This window comes from Poecilia reticulata, linkage group LG10 (genome assembly GCF_000633615.1).
Source record: "Poecilia reticulata strain Guanapo linkage group LG10, Guppy_female_1.0+MT, whole genome shotgun sequence".
NCBI lineage: Eukaryota > Metazoa > Chordata > Actinopteri > Cyprinodontiformes > Poeciliidae > Poecilia > Poecilia reticulata.
In genome coordinates this window covers 4,141,467-4,162,286 of record NC_024340.1, presented here as the reverse complement: position 1 = coordinate 4,162,286, position 20,820 = coordinate 4,141,467, and the positions used below count along the sequence as shown (strand labels likewise).

Here is a 20,820-nt window from a genome sequence, read left to right as displayed (position 1 = left end):
TATGCAGATGCAGAAATGGCTATCAAATTCAGATGGGAGAAATTTGCACCTATTTTTTGCTTAAGGTCACAGTTTCCCCCTGTTTATACACCCACACAACATTTGCAGGATTATTAGAAAGATCAAGAGAATAGCTTGAACTTATGAAATCATTTTAGCTAACAGAAAACTCCTGACTTAAGAAGGTCTTCCTCAAAATTGTAACTTTATACCAATAAATAATGACAAATTCATCACGTTGTGTTTCATTTTATTTAAAAAAATATTAGCAGGTAAGAATCAGTTTATTAAATTGCTCAATGTAGTTTAAAAAAATCTACTTTGTTAACTTTTAGTTATATGAAAACAAAATTAACACATGTATGATTATGTTTCATTTCACTTAGTAAATACAGAAAACATTCACAAAGTGTTTCATTGTCTATCTTCTATGGCAAAATTACCACCAGTTTTCAGCAGAGGGTATTTTTATGTGATCTTGATTGTGCAAAAAACCTGGTCTTAAAGAATGTGAAACATCTTTTTGCTTTTTTTTGGCCATAATTGACAGAAACACACATTGATATAAATGGATTTCCCATCTTGCCTCATACAAATGTGAACATCAGTGCAGAAGGCTATTTTGGGAGCAGTTCTGCATTTGTGTTTCAGAAGAATTAGATGGATTAGGCATATATATATATATATATATCAGTCACAAACACTTTTTTGTACACTTGCCCTTTTGACTGCAAATTTATTTAAATGTTTTGTCAACAAATACAAAACTATCTTTAAGCAAATGAAACTTTCAGTTTTGAGGCCATTGCTCTCCACTAAGCATCAGCCCATCAGGCTGTATGCATAAAGAGAGAAGTTTGCTAGTGACGCCTTGAACACAGATACTTTCATCACATGCCAGAACATGTGGGCAGGAGTTGTCATCCCTGTGGCAGATCACATAAACATCCTTCTTAGCTGTGACCTCACAAGGCCCAAAACATTTACTTGTTTAAAAAAATATATATTCAGAAGACACAAGATCATAACATCAACTGCAGGTGTCGTGGTTACTACTGATGCCTTTCCTAATTACAGATGTGTTCACATGTTAGCATGACAAGTAGCATCTGACTGCTGGTTTTGATTGGGCGCTCTCCCTTGTTCCTCGCTGAATGTGTAACTCCTCCAGGGCAGGTACCTTTAGATAGAGCCGTGCCGGGTTGTGTGCGGTGCAGCCAGAAGTGTGGATGTGCAGATGGTGTGACAGCGAGTGAGTGAGATGAGCGTTTTGTGCGAGGATGTGCGTGTGTTTCTCACCAGTTCTGAGGAGAGCATCTTTGATTGGCTCCCAGACTCGGGGTATAAGTGTATTACATAAGAGGGCTGGCAGACACAGGGAGGACGGACTGCGATACTCACTCGGTGCGTCGGGGTAGAGAAACCTCTTTCAAGGATAACGGCGTCTTGTTACTTGACGTCTAAGGAGGACCGCTTGTCGCCTCGACTGCTTCCGAAAGGGATTCAGTTACGATGATTTGAATGAGCCGGACTTCTCCATGCATACACTCGCTGAACAGCTGCACGCCACCAACATGGTAAGGCTCGGACATTGAGGCACGCGTGCGTCTGCTCGGGGATGCTATAGGTGTTCTGGTGCAGCTGTGCTGTGGACGGAGACAGAGTGATGTTGGAATGCAGTGGATCTGCCAGTGCGGTGAATGCTGATTTGTTGAGCTGCAAAGATGATACAAGAAAATGAATCAACTTTTTATTCCAACACATTTGCCAGCCTTAAACCCCCCCCCCCCCCAAAAAAACAGAAAGCATTGTCATATGCTTCTATGTGTGGGAACAGATTTCTCTGCATTTATTTGCATTGACCCAAATAGAAGATTTGCAGTTTAAAGAGTGATTATTGGCTCACTGATGTTTGATGTTGCTTCTGTAACAACCAGAGCAGATAGACAAACAAGCAATAATGAGCATGGCTTTATCTTTGTGTTTACCGTATGCCAAATGATCAAGCTAGGGCTAGGTATGGGGGTGTTCTAGAGGATTGGGGAAGACTGATTATGTAAGGCTTTTAATTTATTCAGACATGAGAAGGGGGAAAGGGATGCAATATATTGGAGAGTGCAGGACTCATTTGGAAGATCAAGGGAAGACGCAAAGGAGAGTGAGGTGGGATGGGGTTGGGGGTCTCAGCAGTAAATGCTGCCTCACTTAGGGTTGGTAGGGACTGGAGAGATTGTGCTTGTGCTGAACGGGGTTGAAAATGAAGTGGTGGTGGAAGCGCAGGAGGCAAGACTGACTTGAGTACAAATCTGATCTGTTGTAGGTATCAACGTACACCAGGCTTTTGGTTTTGGTTTCAAAGTTGCTACTTTTTTTTTAAGACACGTTGATTTTACTGTCCCAACGACAGGACAAAGTATCAGAGTGGCCACAGCTTAAAGTTGAGTTGAGCCGTGCTTGCCCTCCCCCACTTGTTGCTGCAAACTGCCTGTTGAGCCCCTTAGAAAAGCAAGAAGTTTACATTTTGATTAAGGTTATCATTCCTGAGAGCAACATGCCATTCCTAATCAATTGTATACATCTGTCCAAAGGTGTCTTTAAAGAAGGTGCTACACCTACCTGCTCGATGTCAGCATTTTCCTGAAGCTTGACATCAGACGTCACTGAGCTATGCACTGAAGTGCGGCAGGTTTGCGAGTGTGTAAAGCTGCACAACAGAATGATTGCACGCTTGCTCAGCGCTCACTCTTTGTTTGTGACAGCTCGCTCACTCCCCACATTTGGAAATATTCTGGCGCTTCCTGAAGTGTCCTTGCCTCATCCCATCATCTTTGTCAGCATAAGTGAAGCATCCTCATCTGTCACCATGACGACAGCCATTCCTTGCCTTGCAGGCGTGGATGCCTCCCCTTGTGTTCACTCCTCTGCCCTGATTGGCTTATATCCCCTGCAGCTGTACGGGTTGGAGGTTGTCTGAAGCCTGAGAGCTCATGGGGAAATTTTTTTGTACTAGAGATATGAAACTAAATCATAAAAGGAAGTGGAGCTTCTTTGATTAAAAAAAACAAAACACAGTGCCTTAAATTAATATAGCAAAATTCATACCCATCCATGGGACATAGTCGTCTCCGGGCCTTTAATAACTCCTTACCTGGAGCTTAAGCATCGCCTGTCAGGCTCGGTTAGTCCTGGCTACTCTGCCCACAGCCCCAGGGAATGGATGCATGGTTAGCTCCGAAGTGGAGAATGCTGATGAACACTACTGCAGGGAGAACAATTTTAGAAACGACTCACAGGGCCGTAAACAGGGTTAGCGTATACAAAGAGAGAAGTGTGGCTCTGCATGTGCAAATATGCATGGACGTCTAGTTGTCAAAGCAAGAAAGCTGACTAGTCAGTGTGATGGATGGCGAGGCCGTGGACCGATGATGTCAGGTCCGGTTCTGCCTTCAGAACATTATCTGCTGCCTATTCTTCCTTTAATAAGAAAAAGCTTTAGCTTCTCCAGGTTCCCTAAAGAATGTGCATCACCCTACTAGGTTCAGTGCTCTTACTCTACCTGATATTTTTTAAATGTCCAGCAAAAGTATTTGTACCTCATATTTTATCACATTACAACCCAGAGGTCACGTAGACTTTTATGTTGTCTGTCATTTTGACTAGATGTGTCAAAAAAAATCCTGTATTTTTACCCATCAATTTTTAAAACAATATTGGCACTTGCATTTAATTATCATTCTGTTTAATTGATATTCAACAAGCTGAACAGATAATCTACATCATGTCATCAATCAAATACAGTTGACGATGACATCAATTACATTTAGCATTTTCTCTGCAGTGAGAGTTTTGAAATCGGGGAACATTTCAACAATGGAAGTGGTCAGAAGATCAACAAAACTGTTTGAACATTACCTGATGCCCCAAAACATTTCCTCCAGTGGGAGAACTGAAGGAACCACTCCAAAAAAACCACTCCAATGTCTCTTGTCTAAAACCCTTCAGTGCGTTTCCATCAGCGCTCATATAGCGTCCAGATCAGAGATGATACTCTGGTCACTGACCATTTGGTCAGTTGTGTGTAATCTGTCAAAATAATGGATTTTTCCGTCACCATTTAAAATATTTGGTTAAGGCGAACCCTGTTGTAACCACACACCATTATATTTTATGGGAAGTTTGTGAGATCGACCCACAGAAAGTAGTGCATTAGTGCCCAGCCCCATTTGTCATGTGAAGCACTTTGAACTGCCTTGACGGTGAAATGTGGTAAACTAATAAACTTGACTAGACTTACTCTGGCACCTGTTGTTAAGTACAGGTTTTCTGTAAAGGTATGAGAGGTGTGTTGGGGAATGTTAAGGAACGAGCAGCATCATGATGACCGAGGAGGTTAGCAGGATTTCAGTAAAAGATACTTCAAACTTTGACCTGCAGAAAAACTGCAGAAACTCACAGCTAAGGTTAGAGAATCCATTGACTGCTAGTCAAGGGGAAAGTTATAGTCAAGAGAAAGTCAAAAAAGGTTCAGTTTGCAGTTTTCCACAAGCCTTGTAGGGCACCCAGCAAACATTTGAAAGAGGGCTCTTTGGTCAGATGAGACTATAAAACACATGTCAAACTCAAGGCCTGGGGGCCAAATCTGGCCCGCCGTAGCTTTTTCTGTGGCCCTTTAGACTCCAAATTACATCAACACGTTCTTCCAGTTTTTCACAAATCTGCAAAATTCATACAAAATCAACAAATCTCCGTATTTTAAAAAAATTATTTTTAGTCCAAATTTTCTCAAAATTGGTCAAAAACATTGAGTTTAAGTGACAGGAGCCTTACTTGAGGTCAAGTTATAGTCCATAATTGATACGGTATGTAATTTAAAGTCACGTTTCACATCACACATTAGCTCAAATATCATAAAAATTCCTAATTTCTATATTGGCACCACAAAATATGCATTTTTGGTTGCAGAAAAAAACCCACTAAAACAATCATAAAATCCTGGAGTAGCAGCTATTTATTGATATTTTAACAATTTAATTAGTTCCGTCAATATAATCTGGCCCAACCAGCCCTTTAAGAACATTAAGGTTTTCAATATGAAAATGAGTTTGTCAGCCCTGCTATAAAAGAAACTTTAGGCATATATTCAAAATGCAATGTGTGACACACAGCTACCACAAAATACACTGTACCCAAAGTCAATCAAATTGTGATGCCACTTTATATACTATCTGTAAAAATATTTTAAAACTATGCAGAATTTTTCTTCCATTTTACAATTATGTGGCCTTTTGAGTGTCTTATGGCACAAAACCTCGTCAACATCAGTTCAACTTTGTGGTTGTAGCATGACCAGGTATGAAGAAATTCAAGGGGCGAATAAATGAGGATGAATGATTTTGTGAAACACTTTGTTATATCTTGCGCTGCTCCAGGCTCTGCACACAGCTGTACGCTGCTGCTGTTTATTTATGCTACGACAAGATGTACACATTATTTATTCATGATTTGGTAATCAATACATAGAAACTGACGAGCCACTGGTCCGTGATTGCTGAAGACGGTTTTGCAGACAAAACAACATGACCCTGGCAGAAGCATGGAAGGTTATCTCTTCATGTTGTTCTGCTTCTTAGCTGTTACGTTACATTAACACCTGTAATTATTACAATGTCATAATGAGCCAATTACAGCCCCATGTAGAGGCGGGTTTGTTGCCTCTGAACGGTGTTGTTTCTCCATTAATGGCGTTGCCCTTTTTGTGTGTTTCTTTTGTTGCACCTTGTTTGCTGTTGTGGTGTCGTATATGCATTGCAATCCCTGTATTGTCACTGGATTCCTCATTCAGTTCTGCATCAATTAGTAATCTCAACAAAAAAGGCTTCACAGGTTGAGGCCGAAACGAGGCGTATTACTGGTTTAAAATTAGCATTAAGTTTGATTTCTGTGCCGCTTAAAATGTGCATTTTATTGATGGATTTTTGTTCAGCCGTGTTCTGTTGCTGCACAGCAGTGTTTTTACATAGTCCAAATAAAACAAAGCAGATCCCTGTCTTTCTCCTCTAGTTGATAAGTGGAGGCTCGGTTGTCAACGCTGAGGCGGTATGGGACCACGTGACCATGGCGGATCGGGAGCTGGCGTTTAAGGCCGGCGACGTCATAAAGGTGCTGGACGCTTCCAACAAGGACTGGTGGTGGGGCCAGATCGATGAGGAGGAGGGATGGTTCCCCGCCAGCTTTGTACGGGTGAGTCGGAGGCAGCTGTGGCTGCCAGTGAACATTTGACCCGGCGGACATGTTCATACTCACAGAAACGGTGAGCGTGTCAGCACACAGAGCGGAGGGGACAGACGCACAATTGCATGGTCACGTCAAACACACTTAAACGCACACAGAATTTTGAATTAGTTTATTTTAGGAATACACAATGCCCAGGAGACAAGAGAACAGTTAGCTAAGCATCTTTGTATCCAAGAAGAATAAAGCACAGATGCTAATGAGGTTCTCGTTTTATTTGGCTTTCACCTTCAACTCCTGTCCTTAATGAAATTAATTTTCCAGGAGCCAATACTGTGATAATTCTAACATCTTGGATTCCCTATTTGACTGTTTCAGATTAGTCTGGTGCCAACATCTGAACTTGTTTTTTTTTTTTTTTATTTATTTGCAACTATCTAGGATTTTAATTATCAGCTTACACCTTACAACCAAACATTGTGATGAAGTAATGTGTCTGTGGTGTGAAAACAAGCAGCCTGGAATGATATAGAGGTTTTTTAATGCTCTGAAGCCCCGATGGATATTGACACACACATCTGTATGCCACAAAAAAAGCCGGGACAAGCAGCTTACATTAGCTAGATATGAAGGAAATGTGTTTTGTAAGAAACATGTCTAAAAAGACACCTCAACTCTCCACAGGGTGCATGGATAATAATCAACACAGATGTTCTTCGTCAATGTTTAGATTGGCCAGAGCTGCTTTGGTGACAAAAGGAGGATGAACATGATGTCAAGCAGGTGGTCATAATGTTATGGCTGAGAAGTGTGTAATTTAAAATTGACAAAATAATTGTGGTTTACACATTTCCTTGTTGAGCTTTGAAGCTTTCCTAGCTAATTTGAAGGGCATATAGCCAGATGGAGGAAAGACGTGGTCCATTTTGAAACAAACAAAACTTTGATAGAGAATAAAATAAAAAATGTGTGCTGCTTTCAAATTAAGATTAGCACAAAACATAATCTTAATTTGAATATGTTTTGTGCTATAATTTATGATTAAAAAATAATTTTTTTTACATGTTTTTTTTCTCATAGCAAACTATATTCATTGTAAGCAAAGTATTTTTTTTTTTACAAAACTTTTCAAAATTTGGTCTTTTACAACCACAAACTTTAATAAACATAAATGTGTTAGACCGGCTCAAAGTTGTGGAGATGGTATAGCAGAAGAAATGTATTTTTTCTCTTTCATTTTGTATAAGAAAAATAAAAAAAAGTATTGCGAGTATTTATATTCAGTTCTCTTTACTCCGATTCTCCTAAATGGAATATTTTTCAACCGCTTGAAGTTGCATTATAAATAAATCAAATCCATCTGTGTGTAATTTATAAATCTGAGCTGTTTAGTAAACAGAATAAATACTCTGGATCCCAGCAGAGCGGTCAGGTAGAACATGTTTCAATCCATCATCTCAGATAGAAAGGGGGTCATAATTCAGAGCAGCAGGGTAACTCTGGAGATGCAGAGATCTACAGCTCAAGTTAAATAATACGATTGTGCTATTAGCTGTACACTCCATAAATCTGGTCTTTATGAAGAGTGGCAAAAATGAAGCCACTGTTGAAAGAAAGTTGAAAGTTCCTGTAGAACATTTAGAACAACTTAGTAGGTGAAACAGCTCAAGAAAACACCCAAACTTTTGGCATAGTTGTACAGCACATTATCTGGGGTCACACACGTATTTCCTCTGAGACGCATTTCAGAGTTGATGGGAAGATGGACGTAGCTACATATGGGGCAAGTCTAGAAGAAAGAGGCTGTGAAAGACTCGAGACGGGCTGGCGGTTCTTCTTCCAGCATAGAGCTTGAACCCCGATGGATCGCTGAATCTTTGAGTTGATCTAACATATTAAATTCTATTTAAACACGTTGAAGTTTGTGGTTGTCCGATGCAAAATTTCACAATGTGGTCGAATAGTTTTGAAAGGCAGAGCACTACGTATCTTTAGATGTTCATGTAGGCAATATTTAACCCAGTGAAGTTGGAGTATGTAAGTAAGGTAGCAGCTGAACCACAGCTGGAGTCCTTCCACTGTAGACCATCTCCCCTCCAGACTCTTCTCATGGCCATTCCCACCTGTCCACCCTTCCATATTCACTCCTGAGAGGGCAGGAAAGACAGGCTGAGTGACTGTCAACCAAACAGTATCTCTCTGTTCTGTCATTCTCTCTCTCCAAGGTGGAACCCCACCCTCCTCAGCCCCAAACAAAACAGGTTTTCTATATCAACCCCATAGCAACTCCACGGTTCCAAAACACCACGTCAAAGGTGCGTTTTTTTTTTTTTTTTCCCCAGCTTCCATCAACCCATCCAGCCTGCCCGCTCACCCGCCCGCTCCAGTCTGTCCACGCAACATTCCCTTAACATTACCAGACATTAATGTACCCATGGCGTTATCACATCATTCCTCAACGGGGTCAACGGAGAGGCGCTACCGATGAGTCAAAAGTAAAGACTGTGTGAAATGCCCTCTTACTGGCCTAGAGTAAAATTCTCACATATTCATGTGAAAGAATGTCATTTCAGGATGATATTTTGTAACGCATTTACATCAAATATGACAATTTTTTTTCCCCAGTACTTTTTTTACTATTGACTCTGACTACTTTTCAGTCGTACTGCTGCACTACCAGTTCTCGTCAGTGCTCAACCACCTGTCACTCTGCTTGTCTGTGGCGCTACATTTCCCATTTTGTGTTTGGCATTCTGGACGTCGGTTCTTTGATGTACTCTTGGCAAACTGTGTGTCATCAGGTGTTGGCTGCTGGGCAAATCAAACCATGCTCACTTGGCCCCTTCAGTGAAACACTGGAATAAGCTTTACATGTGGATCTGTCTGTGAAGTGCAAGTTTGGAGGCTGCATGAGTTTTGTGAGGACATGGTGTGCATAGCTTCAATAAAGACTGTATTATAAGTATCTGACAGGACCGAAGTATGATTGGCAGTATGTCCCTAACGTTTTTTGAGATGCAAACTTGGTGAAACTCTCTAAAAGTAATGGAAATAGTTTATATATGTATATTGTGTGTGTGTGTGGGGGGGGGGGGGGGGGGGGGGGGGGGCGTGTGTGTGCATTCATGCTGAAAAGTGACTGATACATGTTTAGCAAATGTATGAATGTAAATTACAGCAATTTTGTGATACTAAAATGCAATAATAATAATGATAATGCTGATCATACAGTGTCCTCCACACTTACTGGAGCCATTGGTGAAACTGGGTAAAAAGTATTTGATAAAGTTAAACTCTTTTAATGCAGTAACATAATCTCAAATTGCAAGAAAATAATATGTTGAATTCGAAATTGAATGAACTTACTTAATCTGGAAAACTCTCCATCTTAGAAATAACATGCATATAGTTATTAATTACTTTTTAAGTTAACCAAAGGGTCATAGTAGTTTTAGTGAATCTCCAAAGCTTAATTGTAAAAATAATAATAAATTGTAGCCAAGAGTGACATTAATTAAATGCTTCCTATCTGCTAACCGGTTGGTTGGTAGGTGTTCAAGAAAAATAGCCTTTTTCCGTCATACCATTACAAATAAAAACCTTATACTTACCTCAGCTTTGGTAAGATCAAAATTGAGCTTTTTGACAACAACCACCCCAGCTGGATTTGGCGCGAAACAAAGAACGAACATAAGATTGCAACATACTTTCACTGTTAAGTATGGTGGAGAGTCTGTGATCTTGTGGACCTTTTTCTACTCCAAAGACCTTGAATAGAAGAAGATTTTGAATAAAATTTTATGTAGCCACCCAGAACATTGAATATGTGTTGACATTGAGTCTTTAAGTAAGAAAATGATGCAAAACTGAATGACAAATTAAAACAAAATCAACCTTCTTTCAAGGTTATCTTTAGTCCCAAACCCCAAATCCTACAGAAAACCTGGTAGGTTGAGCTGAAGAGAAGTGAGCATTAGTGAGGAGCCAGGACTCTCTGGGTGATGTAGAGAAACTGTACAAATAAAAATGGTAAAAAAAAATTCTCTCTGGACGTCCCAACCTTGCTAAATGTAACAAGAGAGGAGTAGGTGCTGTCCCATTCGCAAAGTGCTAACAGAATCAATCCCAATAACTGTGTTACACATGTTTTCATGGAAAAAATGTTAGTTTTTTTATGTGAGATTATGCTCCTGCAATAAAAGTTTAATTCATCCGAAGGCTTTTTGCACATCTTGTGGTGCTAATAGGTGTGGAGCGTGCTGTGTAAATATGTTCAGTGAAACCGTTTTCAGTCAGATCTGTGCGTTGAACCCAAAAGGTGCTCATATGAGTTCTGACGGAGCGGCTCTGTGTGTGAACGTGTTTTGTCCTCAGCTGTGGGTGAACCAGGAGGACGGTGCTGCAGAGCCGGCCGAGGGGACCAGCGAGGTGCAGAACGGGCACCTAGATCCGACCAATGACTGCCTGTGTCTGGGCTCCCCCCTTCAAAACCGAGACCAAATGAGGGCTAATGTCATCAATGAGATCATGAGCACAGAGAGACACTACATTAAACACCTCAAGGACATCTGTGAGGTACTGAAACACGTCCAGCAGCACAAACACCAGCGCTCCGCACTGTTTCCTAATAGTACTAGTAAGGGCAGCGGAGGTAGTAAAATTGCAAGAAGCTGAATAAACAAAAGGAGGTGTGAGATGTGGAGAACGTTCGCTCATGCTACACAAGGATCTATTAAGAATCAGTCACACTCCCACATTCACACTTTTATCTGATTTAATCATATGTTTTCTTTGGATTAAAAAAACAGCCCAGAGCCGAGACTCCTCTTGTCAGAAACACGTGAGACCACTCTATAGTTTTGGCTGTCTGTAACAAATGCATCTTGTTAGGTTTAAAGTTGAATTTTGCACTTAATAAAATTCAGCCTTGTTCTGTGCATTCTAATTTCTCCGAGAAGGCCTTTCCTGAGTGCCATTTAAATCAAAATCTGATAAAAAACTTAAAATTCGACCACATTCCTAATCATCCAGTCGCATAATTTAAAGATACTAGATACTTGTTTTTTTGTGTTTTTTTTTTTTACTGAAGTATGTGAATCTATAAAATAAAGAGTGAGTTTATCTCGCAATACGGTTCATAAGATGTATGCTGAAGAAACAAAACAACCAATTCTGATGCATTTATATTGGACGATGACATCACAAGATGCTAAATAATCTCGCTGTTCAACCACATTAAAAAAGCTATGGCACAAAAGTGACTTTTAGTAGATCTTGACGTAGAGGTCGTCTTCACAAACTGTGTGTTTTATTGCAGCCTTTTCCCATGAGGCAAGGGAAAAAAAATGTATGTCTTCAAAAGACATTAGATTAGCTACCTCATTCCTGATGTGATGTCAGCAGAATCATGCGTTTGTGGAAGCTTGCTTTCTAGATTTTATCTCGATAAATAATGTTTTACAGCAAAGTATCGCAACAAGCAGAAAACGACCATGACACAAGCTATAACTAAAGTGAGTATACAATTGATTTAACAGAAAAAAAACCCCACCTTGTAGCTTTAAGTAAATCCCTCTTTTTTTCTCTGATTGTTGTTTGATTAACAAAAACTATAGCTTGTAGTACGATAGACTCAGATACACACAGGTTGGTTCTGGTTTGAATTTTGTTCTTCTTAAAGAGCCAGCATCAGCCTTTGCATGTGTGCACAGCAGCAGCTCCAGAGCAGATAAAGCAGATAAATAAACCACTTTGACTTGGGGTGGTTTCTCATGCACATTTCTGGCTTATCTAATCATCTGGACCTAATCCTCTGTATGCCCTTTGCTTGTTCTGTGGATGAAGCGTAATATTTAAAAATAGTTGCAGCAAAGCATAAATTTCACCTTCTCACCTCTGCACCTCGTGCTAGTTGAACCACTCTGCATAAAGGCTGTAATGTGGAGGGGTGTTCCAGCTTCAAAAGCCCACTGATTTCATAAAGAGACATGAAATCTGACTGATTATTTGGACAAGTTGACATCTTGATATTTTCACTAAATGTTAAAGCATCATGACCTTTAATTAAACACTAGCAGCCATGTCACAATCCCTTCATGCAATTCCAAGTAAGAAATATGTGAAACTCCTTTTTTTTAAGTGTTATCCTCTCTTTTTTTTCTTTTTTATTATCGTTTTTATTATTTTTGCAGGGTTACTTGCGCCAGTGCAGGAAGCGTGTGGACATGTTCAACGACGACCAGCTCAAGGTCATTTTTGGAAACATAGAGGACATTTACCGCTTCCAGATGGGCTTTGTCAGAGATCTGGAGAAACAGTACAACACAGAGGAACCGCACCTCTCTGAAATCGGGCCGTGCTTTTTAGAACACGTGAGTATTTTCTTTTTTTTTTTTGTTCACGCTTAAAAGAAGGAGGTTTTGGACATTTTTGAGACCAATTTTTCATCGGCTTTGAAAAGCTTTCTATTGCAAATTTTAGCTGATTATAGTTTCTGTTTAATAGCAACAATTGTTCTCCTTTCTACATGAGTTGAGGGATGGCATGAGCATCTGTGTTGGTTGATTTTAGCAATTTTTTTGCATATTGCATCAGTCCAATAAGTAAACCTGGGTCGACATTAACAACTGATTTCTATTTCCATCTTGTTGCTATTTTTTGTCTCAGGAGGAGGATTCCATGTGTTACATGTGACTGTAATGATGCAGCAGCACAGGACTGTGAGGGGATTATTATTAATACTGGATATCAATTTTGGCCCAAATTTTCTTATCAGTGTATCACTAGACTATTTAACTGTTTTAATATAGTTTGTGGAGTATATTTTAGGAGTTTTTTTTTTAAATAAAAACAATCCAACGTTACAGAGCTGCTTCTAAAAACCTACAGATGCAGTGATGAGAGTGCAGCAGCATGTGGTTGAGCTCGCTGTCTGGGGTTTGACCCTGACCTTGACACCCTTTGCTGGATGTTTCCCCCCCCCCCCATTTTCTGTCTGATTACCAAAAATACAGGCCCTTTGCATCACAAAACATCTTACAGCGTATTCTCCAACTACTTTGCATTAACGATAATGAATCATTAACATTTTTTTTAACTTTTTTCTCTACACACGTAGTGACTGTAATGTGTACCAAATTACAAGATAGCAGTTTATCACAGCAAAATAGCAATCAGTAGTAAATAATTGAGAGGAAATTGTTTGGATGTAATATTGTAAAGTTGTTCATTTATTGTAATAATCTAAGGATCTCACGCATGGTTTCATGTCGTGTAAATTCCTACTTCAGTCAACGAGCGGCACTGACCAAACCGAAAGAGCAGCTGGTTTATGAACACAGAGGGAATCATTTTTCCAAAATGTTACATTGTCTTCTAAAAATAACTTAGAAGTTCAGTTTATGTCGGGAACGCTCTTCTCTTATTTATTTTATTTTTATTCTTTGTTTATGAGTTGCTGAATACATGCAGATTTAATTTAGAGTAATGCTCGCCATTTAAAATGGGAACTGCAGTAAACGGGCTCCTCAATTGAGGTAAAAAAGTTCTGCGGGCCAGACTTCTGGGTTTGGTTCGATGCTATATGTTCAGCTACAAGTGACCTTTCTGTCATTTAGGAGCAGCGTCACTGTGAGAGAGCTGTTGTGCTACACAGTTCTGCAGTTAAACAGGATTTTACTGCTACTTTAAAACAAAGGCATAATAATTACAACGTTGACATTAAAGACAACTCTCCTTGGCATTTTATATTAGCCATTGGGATGATTGATGTTATTACCATTGCTAGCACAAGCCTCTAACTACTCAAACGGATGAAACTGAGCAGCTGAGCAGTATAACGATCAGCTTTGTGTTATTTGTTTGAAAGTAACAACCTCTGTAGAAAGTACTGCTTCCTTTCTGGAAACCTCTTAATGCTTTTGTGCTTCCTCTGACTTCACTAATTGTGAAAATAGCAAATGGCTTCCTTTCTCAGTAACAGTGTCCACACTGAAGAGTGTGGACATTGCAGTCAGTGCAATATGGTAAATCTTACAAATTGTACATTCACAGAGAAATAAGATTAGACTTTCAGTTTCTGACCAAACGATCGTCGATCAGGGATGGTCCAGCAAAAGATCCTCCATTTCCATCGGATTTCTAGATGCATAAGCTAGAGCCAAGTTACCTCAGGATCTTAATGTAACCATCACACAGTTAAAGCTAAAACTGTCATTATCCTTAACTTAAAACCGCCTTCATGTAGATATTGGCAGTCTAGCTGTCTGCTTAATTGTGCTTACTGTCTCACTTCCTCTGATGATGAATCTCTCCTCCTTTACATTCCAGCAAGATGGATTCTGGATCTATTCAGAATACTGCAACAACCACTTGGATGCCTGCATGGAGTTAAGCAAACTGATGAGGGATGGCAGGTATCAGCACTTCTTCGAAGCTTGTCGCCTCCTCCAGCAAATGATTGACATCGCTATAGACGGCTTCTTGCTCACCCCTGTCCAGAAAATCTGCAAATATCCCCTACAGTTGGCCGAGCTCCTCAAATACACAGCACAAGACCACAGGTACCGTCCGCTTTAGCGTTATCCCATGGCTTTAGAAGCTGTATTATGTGTTGTTGTGTTCTGAGATGCTCCTGCTGCAGATGCTGAGTTCATTCCACCGAGGCGGTAGTTCTCCTTGCTTGTGCCGAAAGCAGATGTAGAGCCAACAGTATGCATCTTGACTTGAAAAATCACACTGCGCGTTTTGTTTTGATGGCACTTTCCAGGAGCGTTTTTTTTTTGCAGCCCAAACTGTAAATATTAACAGATTCCTTTTGCTACGTGCTACAATTTTCACAAACTACATGCTGAGTGCAGGAGCCGGTGTGGGCAATGTAAACATTTGCACATGCACCCTCAACCCCTCCCAGAATGGATTATGCGTGCTCCCAGATGTGCAAACTCATCCATGTGAGCCCACAGAAGCCCTGTGCAAGTAATGCGCCGTGTCTCCGCCAGCTCCAGGTCATTCACAAACCAAGCATTCTCAGCCAGAGAGGGACAGGTGCCAGCTCTGCCAGAAAAGCCTGCCAGATCACAGTGTTTCACTGTTTGAGAGCTGTGGAGAATCTGCCAGATATAGGCCTGCGTCTGTCTCACTTGTTCACACAACACTGGGGCACAAACACACACGCACGCACACACGTTATCTTCCAAAGTGAGGATTGGATCCGTAGCGCATCTTAGCCGGAGGGATAAATCCAGCTCAGTTTGCATAGATGCTGTCAGACTGTGAATACAGAGACGGCTGAATAAAATTAAATAGCTGTGTGTTAATTTGACTGTATTTCAGCGGACTTACCCCGCTCACTCACTCACTGGAGTTTATCACCGCTGCCTTTAATAGGCTCCTCTGTATCCCTCACTAATGCAGTGTAATATGTCTTTGAGTGGACGAACTCCAAGAGCCATAACTTCGCCCCGTAACACTCCCGAGTAATTACGCATGCCTTGTGTCTGTAGCGACTATCGATACGTGGCAGCTGCTTTGGCCGTAATGCGGAACGTCACGCAGCAGATCAATGAGAGGAAGAGGCGGTTGGAGAACATCGACAAAATCGCCCAGTGGCAAGCCTCCGTTCTCGACTGGGAGGTATGTGCACCGTGAAGAAGATTTCTATCCAGTCTGCTTATTGATTCAAAATTGTGTTGTTGCACACCGGCAAAGCTGGGAAAGATGGAAGAGTCGAGCAAAAAAAACAAAAAAACTAAATAAGTTGAAAATTTACTCAGCAGAAACAGACCTCTTCATGTTTTGTCATACCACCAGTTCAGTTAACTGAAAAGAAAATCTCTATGTTTCATTCACTTCAGTGTATGAACTATTGCTATAATATAAACTTAAGTTTAAGATTCATGCAGGATGAAAGCAACGAGCAAAAGAACCATGATACTGCTGTATCACACAAGGATTATTAATGCAACAGTTTGTCCTGTGTAACATATTGCAGTTCTAATAATGCAACATTTATTGCCATTTGTAGTAAAAATATAGAACATAAACCTGATGCATCTATTTGTAGTTTTTGAATACTTATTGCTCTAAATATCATATCTTTTAGCTGTTCTACTTTTTTATAGACTAACACTTCTCACAGCTGATTCTGATTGGTTAATTAGCAGAGCTAGCTTCTCGGGAAGCTAGCCTGCAGTCTGCTGCTTATCGTAACACTCACTTCAACAGCATTAACTTAAGGGATAGTGCTGATACTTTAAAGTGAGACTATGCAAAGTAACTGCCAGTTAGTCTATTTTTAGTAGTAAGATGTCAAATTGCAAATTGCATTGAGTTTGTAAAAAAAAAGGTTTAAATCCTGCAAGTTGTGGAAGGCTAACATCTAGTTAAGTAACTACAGAGACAATTTTAGCCACTTAAGATAACTGAGAACTAGAGGTGTGCCGAACGATTGGCCGCCGATCATAATCGGCGGATTTCCATGAAAAAGTGTATGATCGGTGATCGCCGATCACGGTCTCCTGTTGCCGATCACAAAAACCGATCACCTGCATCTCATTTCGCAGCTTGCCTGTGCAGCTGGTCTCCTCTTTCCTTCGCACTGAGCAAACGCGCAGCAACAAATACTAAGCGATGTGGAACTATAACGCCCTGAGTGATTGGGGACGTTTGCGTGTTGCGGCGGAAAATTGAAGCACGTGGGGTGAAGCAGGTCAAAATGCATCAACACGACGAATCTAATATGGGATAAAAACAATGCCATACTTGTCGGAGTTTGGCTACATCGAGGTTCACTGCAGTAAAAAAAGACATCTGGAGGATCAGATAGCAGGTAAAGCAGCGCGCAGCTACAAACACACAGATTAGCATGACGGTCAGAAAGCTAAACAAATAACCTGGAAAATTATTTAAGTCTTCGAGCTGCGGTGTAAGACGCTGGTTCTGCTCTCGTAATATTTCACAGACAGAGCCGCTTCTGCTCCACGTGGTAGTGACTCTCACACCGAACCTCTGCTTAAAGCTGCAGCATCTAACCTAAAAAAATTAATTTTACACAGGTATTAAAACTTTTGCTGTCCTAACATGAGACAGATAATCTCTAAAAAAATAATCGATCTCCTCCCTGTTCTGCATATTTACTCCACTCAGTCAGAAACAGCCAATCAGAACTAGCAGTAATCAGCTAGCCGCCATGCTATCAGGAAGTTTTCATTCAGTAACTCAGGATTGTTTATTGTAATGGATCCTGTATTTGACTTTGAATGTTAAGTTTTATACTTGAATTTTTTTGGCAATGTTGAGATGTTTTATTTTGACTTTTTGCATTATTTAGCCTCTTCAGAGCCTTCATATGTTATCAGTCTGTTAAAGATAGTATTACCAATAGCAGTACAATTTGCAAAATGCCTGTTTTGTTTTTTTCTTGGAAAAAGTTATTAAAAACAAGTTTTTGTCTAAATTAAGGTGAATTCATGGTTCCTTTTTCCACATAATGTAACCGGTAGTGCTTATGATTAAAAAAATAATAATTATGTGATCGGTATCGGTGATCGGTATCGGTGATCGGCCCTCATGGGTGATCGGAATCGGAATCGGCAGGAAAAAACCTGATCGGCACATCTCTACTGAGAACATATCATGGGATAAAATGTTTGAAGAGCTGAGAGTTAGATTTAGTTTTTTTAGCCAAACAACAAAGCTGGTCTTTCTGCTAGCTCGGGTTTAGGCTGGAGATGGGGTGAAGGACTCACATCCTGAAGTCTCTGGTTGCTACATGCAGCTTTTGTTTAGGTTGCAGACTGATCTCAGGATGTGGGAACCTGCGAAAGAAAAGTCTTGTCCCTTACACTGACCGATAACGAGCGAGAAGAAAGCGAGCAAAGATGTTGTGGTTGAGTTTTGGCTCAATTAGCTGCTGAGTATAAATATGTATGCGTACTCTCTGCACCGCGTGGTGAGCAGTGTGGCAGCCTGTAAAGCGACTCTTCAGATTAAAATCAATAAAATCACTTGCACGTTTCTGTTACAACTCACGGTGATCTGTTCAAAAACAACCAAGCAGCCATTTTGTCTGCATGTTTCAAAGAGTGAAGTTTTAAAAAGTTCAGCTTTGATAAAAGGTGCAATGTGACATGCTTGGCTCAGGTGCAGTGCTATTGGTGGCTTAATAAATCTAAAAAGTAGTGAGTAGAGCACAAAAGGTTTGGATTTTGCATTAGGTGTTCAGCTGCGCTGTTGCATACATAGAATAGTTTTGTGCTTCTCTAGATGTTGTGATGTCCATTTGACAAGATGTTGGCCTTTCGCATCTCTGAGGATTGGTTTACTTTTCTAGAGGCTACAAGTTTCCTGTACTGGACATGAGATCTGWCCATGTAACAGGTAACCTTTCCTGAAAACACTTTCACAGAGTCTGCCTTAGCAGTTTTTGTTTTTCACAAATGGGAATATTTCTGAAAAATCCAAACGTATAGCAACATGTGCTACACATGTTATACGTTATTCTGTGGTCCATAAAGCCAATTGCTCACAGTGACTGCTCTAGCACTTCTTCTAGTTACACATTAAATTGATTTGAACCGAATGAATGATTTGATGGAACATTTTAAGAGTTTTGAATTGGTAACGTTTTAAATATTTTTCTTACTTGATACCGATGCTTGGTCCATGCCTACCTGGGGTTGTCATAGCAACTGCTCCACAGGAACAAGAAGAGATTATAGTTAAAAATACGTGAAATTATCAAAAAGAAAAGTCTTCAAAAACTGTTTTTACCTGATGATATTAATAAATATTACTGATTTAAGAGAAAATCATAATAGTACCTAGAAGAGAAAGCGAGCCAAAGTTCACGTTTGATGTTTTTGTTTTTCTCGAATTGCAACTCAATGGCTAGCTCCCATTTTATGACAGCTCAGTCATCTGAAAGCTCCCTCAGAGCCACAAAAGCCATTACATAAGTGCCTTCCAAAGGCTGAGAAAGTGTAGCTATAATTAGTAAATTGACTGTAAGTGTACTAAGTACCAGTGTCCCTTTAATTAGTTAAGTTTTTCTGTGGTTGTATCTAGGGAGATGATATTTTAGACAGGAGCTCTGAGCTTATCTACACCGGGGAGTTGTCATGGATCTATCAGCCGTATGGACGCAGCCAGCAGCGAGTCTTCTTCCTCTTTGATCACCAGCTGGTGCTCTGTAAGAAGGTAAGCGCTTTTTCTTTTTTTTTTTTGTCTATTTCAACTTCTTTTTTATTTCTACGCCTGTATGGGTGTAAACAAGTCGGCTGCGAACACATAAATCCCCAGTTTGTGCTCCAGCTAGTTGCGGTATCACATGGCTGGCGAAGAGGGGATGCTTGAACGCAGTGTGACTTCATACAACCTTAGTGAGGAGTTGAAAATAGATTACATAACGCTGCATGAGACACACCAGTCCTCTGGGAAGATGCATTCAAATCCTCGGCGCATTTCACAAAATGGGAGCTGTGGTCGTTTGGGCTCTAATGCACTTGGGCTGTTATTCTTCCTGTCAAACGAATGTTTACGCTCGGATGGACTCGATACACTCACCGAGATGGAAACACAAATGCAGATGGACACACACAGACACACACACACACACACACAGGAGCCAGATCACTGCATTAACACAGGCAGAGGAGCAACAGTTTCATCACAGCGCAGCGCAGACACATGGAAAAAAAATGAAAAGGAAAATAGACATGTTGTCCTTCTGTTTTTCCACCCTTCAGTTCCCTCAGCTGAGACTCTCTGGCACTCAAAATTAACCCCGGTATTTTGTTGGGTCTTTATGTAACTGTTCTTTTCCTCCCTGTGTGGATTCTGCTTCAATATGTTCTAAATTATAAATTCCAGTCTATTTTCTGATTATTTAATATCCAGCATCCTCAGTACAACGTGTGCTCGAGATCCTGCCATCCCATAAGTAGCATCAGAGCAGAAGCATTTTGTACTCCTGTACCTCGTCATCGCATGTTACAATAATCGACACAAGATCTGCATTTATCTCTCTATGTTAATTAATAAATAGTTTGCCTTCTTTTTTCAAGGTAAAGAGGCTCATGCTAAGAAAGGATTGGGTTTTATTTTTCGGTTTGGAGAGTGCAGAACAAATTTGCATTTGCTCTTTCACGTTTTCAAAAGGATAGTGTATTTTTTATTTTATGAGATAAAGAAGAGAAAGAGGTGCTTAAAGCTGAACCAGGAGGAAAATAAAACGGGATCTTAAATTTTGCTGCAAATAAACCTGTTGTAATAAGCAGTTGATCAATAAATCATAAATGGCATAATAAATTAAGATTAGCTCAATAATTTCCATTTTGGTGATTAGTATTTTGTTTACAGAGACATTATAATCAATTTTATTTATGGCTTCGGTTGTAAGAGGTTTTTATTTTTTGTTTTTGGTTGTCATGCTTTATTTTGAATATTTAAAAAATCTTCCAGTTACAAAATTAAAGTGTATCGGTCTTTGAGAGGATGAACATGCATTATTACACCACTGTCAGTATAGTACTTGAAAATGATCTCAAAACAACATTAATGTTTACTACAATAATTACTGGGTCAATTTTT

The 20,820-nt window shown here is 40.1% G+C and overlaps 1 protein-coding gene across 9 annotated transcripts in view; it reads left to right on the top strand.

The window, feature by feature from the left end:
- Nucleotides 1-20,820, top strand: part of LOC103470915 (rho guanine nucleotide exchange factor 9) — a 63,450-nt gene that overhangs the window by 32,473 nt on the left and 10,157 nt on the right. For 7 of the 9 annotated variants that reach the window (XM_008419630.2, XM_008419625.2, XM_008419629.2 and 4 more), the window contains 7 exons: nucleotides 6,061-6,240; nucleotides 8,457-8,546; nucleotides 10,606-10,806; nucleotides 12,423-12,602; nucleotides 14,560-14,792; nucleotides 15,735-15,864; nucleotides 19,297-19,428. In XM_008419630.2, coding sequence (XP_008417852.1) covers nucleotides 6,061-6,240; nucleotides 8,457-8,546; nucleotides 10,606-10,806; nucleotides 12,423-12,602; nucleotides 14,560-14,792; nucleotides 15,735-15,864; nucleotides 19,297-19,428 — 1,146 coding nt within the window. Of the gene's footprint in view, nucleotides 1-1,356; nucleotides 1,578-6,060; nucleotides 6,241-8,456; nucleotides 8,547-10,605; nucleotides 10,807-12,422; nucleotides 12,603-14,559; nucleotides 14,793-15,734; nucleotides 15,865-19,296; nucleotides 19,429-20,820 lie in introns of those variants that run through there. The other 2 variants (XM_008419633.2, XM_008419627.2) reach the window with 2 other exon arrangements.